Source organism: Sipha flava, unplaced genomic scaffold (genome assembly GCF_003268045.1).
Source record: "Sipha flava isolate LNK unplaced genomic scaffold, YSA_version1 35_pilon_pilon, whole genome shotgun sequence".
Lineage (NCBI taxonomy): Eukaryota > Metazoa > Arthropoda > Insecta > Hemiptera > Aphididae > Sipha > Sipha flava.
Genome location: NW_020273057.1, coordinates 139,450 through 149,826, shown reverse-complemented (window position 1 = coordinate 149,826; position 10,377 = coordinate 139,450). Strand labels below are relative to the sequence as shown.

The 10,377-nt window shown below is 31.2% G+C and overlaps 1 protein-coding gene across 1 annotated transcript; it reads left to right on the top strand.

Moving 5' to 3' along the window:
- The first annotated feature begins 1,014 nt into the window (after positions 1 to 1,014).
- LOC112687565 lies at positions 1,015 to 5,130 on the top strand. The gene is made up of 5 exons (XM_025560313.1): positions 1,015 to 2,609; positions 3,201 to 3,399; positions 3,565 to 4,014; positions 4,541 to 4,709; positions 4,906 to 5,130. The coding sequence occupies exons 1-4, from the start codon at positions 2,316 to 2,318 to the stop codon at positions 4,654 to 4,656; spliced, it is 1,059 nt and encodes a 352-aa protein (XP_025416098.1). The 5' UTR covers positions 1,015 to 2,315; the 3' UTR covers positions 4,657 to 4,709; positions 4,906 to 5,130.
- Positions 5,131 to 10,377: the final 5,247 nt, after the last annotated feature.

Sequence of the window (10,377 nt, the reverse complement as noted above, 5' to 3'; positions counted from 1 at the left end):
CTTTATAGAATTGAGGTATTATTACATTTTTAAACAATTTTAACATTATATTTATTATTGTATTTTTGTAAATAGTTAATTGGTATATTTTTATACTGTACATTTTTTTTTCATTGAGAAATAAATACCAATAAACTAATCTTTTAATTTTAATTAAGATTATTATTATGTTATTGAACCTTTAATAAATATAAGGGTTTGCACCACTAGTTAGTTCCAAAGGGATCTGATATTTTTATTTAAGATTGCAGTCATGTTTTTACAACTTATAACATAATTAATGATTAGGTTTAACATTAACTTTAGTTATAGGTATTATTATATGGTAAAATGTTCATAAATATATTAATTTAACATGCTATATGCTATTTTTCAGATATAATGCACAATTTGAAGTAAATTTATATTTGAGGTCCCCTTTATTTTTTAGTAAATTATAGATTTTTACGTTTATTGATTGATTTTATTGAAAGAAAAAAACTTAAAAATGATATTTTGAAATTTTTTTTTTTGTATACAATTTTGAAAATATAATTTTTTTGAGTTTGAAGAGCAATATTTATTAATATTATCAATTATACAAGTAGAGCCTAATTCAATAAACAAAATTTTACATCTCAATATAGTTAATATTGAATGAAATTGATTCTAAAATAATTTGTCTTTGTGTTAAAAATATGAATACTAGTAAACTTATATTTTTAATAATGAAACATTCAAAATTTTAAAAATAAACTTCGGGACATAAAGTAATAATTTTAATATTTAAAAAAATGAACATCTTCAATCAATAAATTTAAATATTAATCAAAATGATTTACAATTATAAGCATAAGCGTGTGCAAATTTTTGTTCCGGTGTGGCTTTAATTTTTTTGATCACCCATCCCCTTATAAAACCCCACCATAAGAAATATATATACATACAAAACATAAGTAGAAATATAATTTATGAGAAAAACTGATGTACAATCTGATTATCAATGAACGCCAGTTCTGGCAATTTTTATTTTTTTGTAATTCAATAAAATTGATAAAAAAAACTTGATTTTCCAAAAAAAAAAAAGAGTTATTAGCCCTTTTTTACATAAGTAACTTGTACCTATCAAAAAAAATTCTCATGTGTGACTATAGCCCTATAAGCCACACCCGTTCGCACGTCTATGATAAATATGTAGAAACTATAATATACGATAATTATTGTACATTGTATCGCTCCGGTGTGTGTTCCGACTAACCCTTAAGCCCTCTGCACTCGACTGACACGTGATGCCGACGTGTGGGCGATTTAAATGATATACGAGATAAGGGCGATATGTACGATTACGGGTGTGCGCACTGAGCGATTGTCGTCCAATTATCATTATCATTGTTTAGCTTATATATCAATTGATTATTGTCAATGGTTTTTTGATACAATTCAAAAATAAATAAATAAATAAGGTTTTACCCAATTAAGATAAGAATTTTAGTTTGATAATTAATTCACTAAATCGATTGATTGAAATGTTCAGTCATAATAGCAAATTATTTCATCATTTGCTCTTAAAGCTTCTAAAATTGTATACATTTAGAGAGCGGACAATGGGATGGAAGACGGGAGTTCATCCCCGGGCATAACATTTTAGAGGGTGTAATTTTTGTAATTATTAACAACCGATATGATATTTTTAACTTTACTAAATACTGTTATTATGTTAAAACTCAATAAGTATGATTGCATATTAATTATTAGAAAAACATTTTCAAGAAGAGGATTTGATCATAGGTCTACGATAGGGCATAATTTTAATATTTTCTCGAGACGTGAAAATTCCTATAGTTCCACCTCTGCTGGCATTACACGATCAATAAATTACTGTCAATATCTACGAATCATGTTGATCGTGTAAAGTCCGTTCTGGTCCTTTAGATAACGGACCGTGCAGAGCATTATAGGACACTGGTACTACGTATCAGTCTTTTAATCGATTTGAATAATAAAATTATAATAAAACATTAAAAAAAATGTTATGGCTGAAATGCTATCGACGAAGAAGAGTCGTAGTATGCAAACGGTTGCTACTATAAAATGTACTAAAAATAAGTAATAAGGAGCGAGAATTTTAGTTTCCCGTAAACCATCAACTTGACTATTCCAGTTGTTTCAAACTTACGGCGATACATTACAACACATAAACATACCTCTCTGTGCACCGTTGTTCCCGATCGGCTCGTACAACCTTTCCGGCTGATACTTCAGGAAGCACGAGAGCTACTAAAGTACACTATTGCTATAAGTAGGTACTTAGCTAGTATACTAGAATACGAGACGTCATGAATTCACTACCATACGCATCGGTATGGGACCTGGGCCTGCCGGCAACACCAGCAGACATGAGTCCTGAGAACATGGACTATGGCCTCAGCGACATGGTCAGGGCCGGTTACTTGGCAAAACTGCGCGAGACACTAATGTCCAACATAAGAGAAAACACTGCGAGTGACCGCGGTTCGGCTGAAGACGAAACGGTCGAAATGTTCGTGGAAAAGTGTTTGGGCGATATAGAAAAGGATGCAATAAGGAAATGCATGGTTGCGGAGATCTATTGCGAAGTGATGCGTAAAACGGTACGTGAACATCTGCTCTGTGATTCCCGAAATTCACCCCTCGGTCGCACTTGAAAAAAGGAAAAGAAACCTTGCACTACTTTCAACTCTTGCTGACCCCATGCGGATGCACTAAAACACAGGGGCGTATTTAGACTTACTTCTAAGGGGGGGGAGGGACTCAATTTTTATTTTAATTCAGGATCAAAATTTACAAGTAAAATTTTTGGTAATATTTAAATTGGGTGAATCCTAAATATTTGTAATTTTTTTTTTTTAATTAAATGCCGGATCCACATAGAATCGATTTTGTGCAGTTCTTTTTTAACACCTGTCTATGTTTTGAAAGTTACGCTTGTATTTTATTTGATTTTTTACTAAGTATGGACCCGACAAAAAGCCCAATTCAGTATTCACAGCCACGCATAATTTGAATTTGTTATAAAATGATCCACATCAAAAAAAAATGTAAAATGTGTATCTCACATAAAATCCATTCCTTAAATACGGATTCATGGGGAGGGGCAATAAAATATGCCCATGCTAAAACCTTGAATACGACAATATTACGAAAATGATTCGCTATCGTAATGCTTTCTTTTGGGTAAATAGATAGATGAGGTGAACAGCTGCACGGGCACATCAACGATCCACGACCGACTGATGACGACCATCATAGCGCAATCGGACAGTAAAAATCGTGAAACCGCATCGACGGTGGAGGTCGCTGTTGTCAATGTCGAGGAGAGACAACAGAACTCCTGTGGCGACGCGTATCTACTTCAGTTCCCGACGCAAGCACAAGTCTTCGGTAACTAGATTATGGGTATTATTTCAAATAAAACCTAACACCTGTTACAGGCAACTCACAATCGTTAACGATTAACTCCCGACCTCGTGGAAAACAAAAATGTCTTCGTGCCAAAGCGTACATTATTATGTTTCCTTAAAATAATCGTTTTATTTACGCTTGCAGATCAACAGGATGAGCAAAGCATTATGGCACTAGCCATCGAAAATTTTAAATGCACATCAATGTTTCCGGGATCAACAACGGAAGACTTTGTGGACCCGAGTACCGTGCGACCCGAGATGATTAACATCGTCAAAAATGATAAAAATCTCAGCGCTATGGTGGCTACGACGCACGAGTTCAGAAGGAACATGAAAAGACTACCCCAAGCCATGCGAGCTCGGATAAACCAGGAGCTGAACAATATGCTTGGTAACTGCCCTAATCCCAGGTATCAACCAATATTCCTGTCCCTGGAAGAGGAACGGATCATCTCCTATGAAAGGATCATGCTGTTGGTCTCAGACCGCATGAGACCATATTTTGAACACGGGCAATTCACCAAATCCTCCGAATTTGAGATTCTCGTCCAACTCATATCAAGGACCTTGATGAATAGCGCCAGCGATCCGAGTATGATATTTCATTATTTTATTGTAACGCGCCAAAAGCGATTTGATGTTTTTCAGTATGTTCAAAAACATTTATAATCATCGTCGTCGGTACACTGTTTAAAAATTTGTCATCATCTTTATATCGACTGCTCGATTTTATTTTATTTTACTATTTCTCTTACGGTTTATAGCCTAACAACCAGTGTAAGTCTCAATCTATTGAACACGACTGCATTTGATATGTTTTTACACGAAATATAGCAGGTTACATATGTAAGTGCTATATCTCGTGCAGGAAATCGCATTCACTGAAAATGACACCTACTTCTTAAGTTTTCCAGCATTCCGTGTAAAATAGTAAAATGTCGAGCTGTCTCTGTTAAACCAGTTCACATACTATTTATATGCCGTTGCCAGTCGTTTTAATCCTGCGCGTTTTTCTACAAACGATTTTTATCTCAATAATTATTTATAAACATACAATGTACTTATATACTTACGTATTACAACATTTCGTTATAAATCGCTGTTTTTTGATTTTCCAGCTGAAAGCACGATAAACAAAATCATAGACGGTTTTTTCACCGGTCACCCGTTCAAAACCGTCGATCAGTTCATAGCCACCAACCGTTATTTTTTCCAACCGGATCGGCCGTTATAACGGTTCAAACCAAATGACGTCTCGATAATATACACCGAAATATTAGTACACACGTAAGTTTCGTTTCTGCAGAGTATTGGAATTGCACCAGTAAGAGAATCCGTTAAAATACCTCTTTAACCTAAGAATAAGATTCCTGCTTCTCCGTCCGACCCTTAAGTACAATCTTACCTATAACAATACAATTTTAATTTATAAATGTATTCTACGTGCCATGTACAGGTCTTGATATAAACGTTTTCGTTACAGATACCGTTTTTGATATTATGACATGCAGCAATGGCTTTCATTGCATTACTGCTTTGTACGTCAACTAAGATGTTGTGAAACGCACAAGACTTTGCCGGTTGGCTTGGCTGTGACAGCACATTAATAAGGCCCGTTGGCCTAAATTAAGACGACAATTATTTATTGTTCCTATTGTATATATGTATTTATATATTTTGTTAATGTTTTGTATAATAAAACCACGTATTTTGCGTCAAAAAAACTTATTGTTTTACAAAAATTTGTAATAAAATGTTTCTTATTAAAATGTAACTTTAATCCGATCCTTGTTACGGTATGATTATATGGTATTATATCTTAAATGGTAAGGTACTATGTACAATATTTATAATGGGTCTCGTAAAATAATTAAATGTGCCTCAGAAACGGAACTGATGAAGTAGCCGATGACCCTTGTTATGGTTCGCAATTGGTTTTGTAAGTTCGATTATAGACGATGAAAGCACTTCGCATCAAGAAAACATTACTCCGAGATGAGCTCATGTGTGTACAAGACGACAAGCGCAAGCCGAACAATGGTTACGTGATGAAAGTTTAAGTTGGTTTTTTTATGTTTTTTTTATAACTATAACTTTTTTTGTTTAAAATATTAACATCCTAATATTTACTGTTATATTTTATGTATTGTGAATTTTCAGTATTCTAATTTGATTCAATTGTAAATAACAGTTATAGATTTAAGTGTAGTATTTTAATTTATTGGGCGATCAAATCTGATGTGACAGCGGTAACTTTATTAAGTATGCGAGATATAGAAAAATTAAGTTTACCAAGTAAACCCATAGACTTTCAATATAAATATTGTTTATAAACCAAAATTAGTTAAAAAAAAAAAGAAAAATAATACAAAATACAATAGTGTAAGTGATTGATATGGGATTGGATTGAAAACACTCCTCCTTGTTTAAGAAAGGTAATTTAGGTTTACAAATGTTCGAGATGTGTAATTGAGTAATCTCGGAAGGTAAATAAAATAGCCCTAACTTGGATTGTCGCCGATCTTCGGGTGTTGATGAGGTAGACAATATTATATTATGATGAATAGAGTTGAGAATGGAATGAGATTGAAATTAAGTGAAAAAAGTCTCAAGTTATGGTGAACAGATCGTGGATACTTATGCAGTACAATATAAATAAAAACACAATAACCCAAGCAAATTTCGATTTCCAAAAAATAATCTTTTGAATAACATTTTAAAATTCAAAAACGACGTAATTCATTCGATTCGATGTATACTAGCGTTTATGTTATAAGGCGGGACGTATACCAGAGCGATATGATATATACGATATACGATTTACGATAATAATTGTAATACAACTTCCACTCACACTTATAATAAGCAACTCTTACGATATTATGATATTGATAATACAAATAAAACTATGAAAAAATTTAACAATGTAGGTTTCAAAAGAATCCCACTAAGATAAACTGGAGCAATACAAATCCGTGACACATTGGTGGAATATTTTATTCCTCCAGAAGGCAGTATACCTCGTCAATGGGAATATATATAAAAATGTATTATCATCAATTATTATTTATTTGTGATTTAGGTATATCTAACAAGTATATAATATTTTTATTTTGATCACCTATTTATTTAAGACGACATAATATTTGAACTATTGATAACAACGTAATTCACTTATTTAATTTTTCAATAAATTTGTAGAATATATAATTAATGTGCTTTTTACTAATGAATCTATTGTGACAATAATACTCCCGTATGTCAGATTGACGATTGTGTATTTTAAAATGTATTTTAGAATTTTTAAATTGATTGTTAATGAGTCACACAAAATTATTCTATTCGACTAAAACACAATTTTTTAGTTGAATAGAAATGTTTTTGAATGAAAAATGTCATGGTTTTAAATGAAAAAAAAATTATACTTACCGGAATCGTGAACAGTATCTTTCCAAGATTTTTCTGTGACATCTCGTCTGCTGTAATCCTTTAAGGTATAATCCCATGTACACCAGTACTCATCAACAACATGAACAAAATATATATTATATACCGGATCGCGTTGTTCATGTTGTACAGTTGACAGGCTAAGTTCATGCAACTGTAGCGATAATTTTCGAAGTGCGACTTGATCGGTTTACCCTCGCGCAACGATAAAGGTCGCAATCACATTGGTGTGAGCGGTAATACAACTTTAAATACCATAGGCGTGAGCAGATTCTTGTTTCCGGTGTGGCTTTTATTTTTTTTGATTACCTATCCCCTTATAAAACCCCACATTAAGAAAAAAAAAAGATATACAAAACATAAGTAAGTAAAAATAAAATTTATTAGAAAAACTGATGTACAATTTGATTATCAATGAACGCCAGTCCTGGTAATTTTTATTTTTTTGTAATTCAATAAAATTGATAAAAAAAAACTTGATTTTCCAAAAAAAAAAGAGTTATTAGCCCTTTTTACATAAGTAACTTGTACCTAACTAAAAAAATCTCAGGTGTGACTATAGCCCTATAAGCCACACCCGTTCGCACGTCTATGATTATAAGATTGGTGTATATGTACTGAAATATAAGTATAGTAAATTACATTTTATATTGGTAAAAGAAGTAGAGATATCAAAAACCACATACATTTCTGAAATATTATTTTAAAAATAATGTTCTAAATTTAAATTTCTTAATACATATTTTTTCACACGATTATTATTTGCATTTTTATATAAAGTACCTTTTTTTAAACCTGATTATATTTTTTAATTGAAATGGTCATAAATATTTACACATATACAGTAATATTTCAAACAAAAACTTATTTTTTTAAACTATTTGATAACATTTTTAAAATTAGAAAGTGATACTTAACTATGCATGATTATTCGTTATCGAAGATGTTTATACTTGTATGAGAATTATAACCCAAAATATGTTGCGGAATACGTGTCAATTAAAAAATATAATTAAAATCCAAATTAACTACATGAATGTACATTACTTGTATTTTTCAATGAAAAATCCTATCTGATATTCACGAAAAAAATTCCTGGACTCTATGGTTGTTTAACCATTAATGGTTATTATATATTTATAATATTTTATACTAAAATAATTAATAATTGCCTGTAGTGAATTCCGTTACATCTATAAGTCTATGATTATGACAAGAATGATTAAATTCTCAAAGAATTTTAATCATCAATAACCAACAAACGTAATCAATAATTATATAAAGGAATAAATAATATGGATGACTACTTAAAAATGAAGCATAGCAATGATTAAATATTTATTTTAAAATTTGTAGAGTATGGTAAATTTAATAAACTTTTTAATTTCAATTTAATTTCAGAATATTTCAATGTCTAAAAATATACTACACCACTTGGTAAAATTCATTACAATTATCTAATTCTGGGTTATGCTTCCAAATGAATCTCCTGTACTACTGAGTTATACGAGTATTGTGAGTTATTGGTGTCAGATATACGATAAGATAAAGATATTAATATTTTATTATTATAAAATAATTTAATTAAGTCGTGAAAACTACTAATCATTTTACGGTTTCTTAAAATATATTTTCAAATTTATCAATCTCGATTGCTTGAACTATTCAACTTCTTTCTAATTTTAGCTATCGTGAAAATTGCGCGGTATCTAACTAGGTAAATATTACGTATTGACGCATATGGATACTAATACATTTTTGGTTCACAACGTTTTTTGAAAACGATAATTCAGAATTATTTTTTTTTAATGTAAACAAAAATATTGAACTTGATGCAATACACAAACCACTCCCTCAGTCGTGAGTCAAAGTATTTCGACATCATAATATAATATACAGGGTGATAAAGTTAAAATGTTTTGAGTCCCCCCCCCTCAGAATAAGTTAATCGTTTTTCTGTTGCCTGTCATGATAGTTTTATTTCCTGTAAGCAATCATCAATACTGTACACTATTGTATAATTAATAGTATCATGATCGTTATAAAAAGAGAAGGGATATTGGGAATAAATTTTTTTTTAAAAATCCAGATAAATTGAGATATTGCTTAAGATTTGTGATTATACATAAAAATATTTTTTTATTCTAATTTAAATAACATTTTTAAAATAAACTGTCTTAAAATATATCAATATAAGATTTCATTATAATGGTTTCAACCACGAAGTACTGAGATCTTTATTAGTCTTAATGATTCCAGTATTATTCAAAAGCTTTAAATAACTTAAGGTATTTAAATTTGATTAATGACATAAAAAAGTCTGGTAAGCTGCTTACACACTAGGCAGATTATTCGCAAGCGGACGTGTTTTTAAATCGCCGCTATTAATCGCTTAAAATTAAACAACCTATTTTAGATTGGATCATACTATGAACCAAGCAGATATAATCCGTTCAATTTTGAGCGAACATTCGCCGAAGACGGCTAAAATTAAACCCGTTGATTTTACTGGGTCTATTCACACAGGGCGGATGTTCGCGGTGCCTAAACGCTATTATTTTTATTTTATACAGAAAGTGATGGTTTGTTCCTGCCATTCTTTATATTTTTGTATAATTGTCTTTGGATATTGTACAATAATTTTAAAACGACTTATAAATTTCAATATGACTTTTGATTTGGAACGTTTTATCATAGACATATCCTATGATAATAGTATCTGGAACTTAAGCAGGTACAATATCAATACACATTTTATGAAAACTTGATCGATCAAATAGATTTTTAATTATTTATTATTGTATTATACACATTGCCAAAACCGTAGACTATCATAATAGAATTATTAAAAATAATTGTTGGCTTAAGGTAGCAAAAGCCACCATGAAAGACTTCGTAATGTTCTCTTGCGCAGGAATCATGAGCGATGGTTTTTGTTTTGTTTTTAATATTCTGTTTAAGTTATTTGTTTTTGGAGCGGTTTTTAACCGCGTAAATTATGTGTAGCTTCGCGTTAAAGCGATTTAAAACCGCGTCTGCGCGTGAACAGTCCACCTAATGTGTAAACAGCTGTAAACTATGATAAGTACGGTTAATGTTAGTAAGAACAAAAAATAAAAATGATTTATTATCCTAACGACACGTTATTATCATTATGTAGAATAGATTACGTATGAATATACGAGTCATATTGAGAGAATATCGTATTGTTCGGTTCTTTTTTACTTTGATATAATAATCGAACTAAACTTTGTATGATATCTGTTATTCTAACCAAAATAAGTGACTGTTGAAATATGTGAGCTGTTTTAACATGTCATATCTTCTTCTTGGGTTTTTCAGCCGTCGAGACATTCCCGTCATACACCCAATCCTCCAGTCTTCCATATTGACCGCTCTTGCTCTCCATTCCCGTGTTATGAACGTGTCTAACCATTTAGTGCCTCCACTTCTTATCACATCTCCCCACCTCAATCGGGATCTTCTCAGTGGTCTTACCAACTGGGTT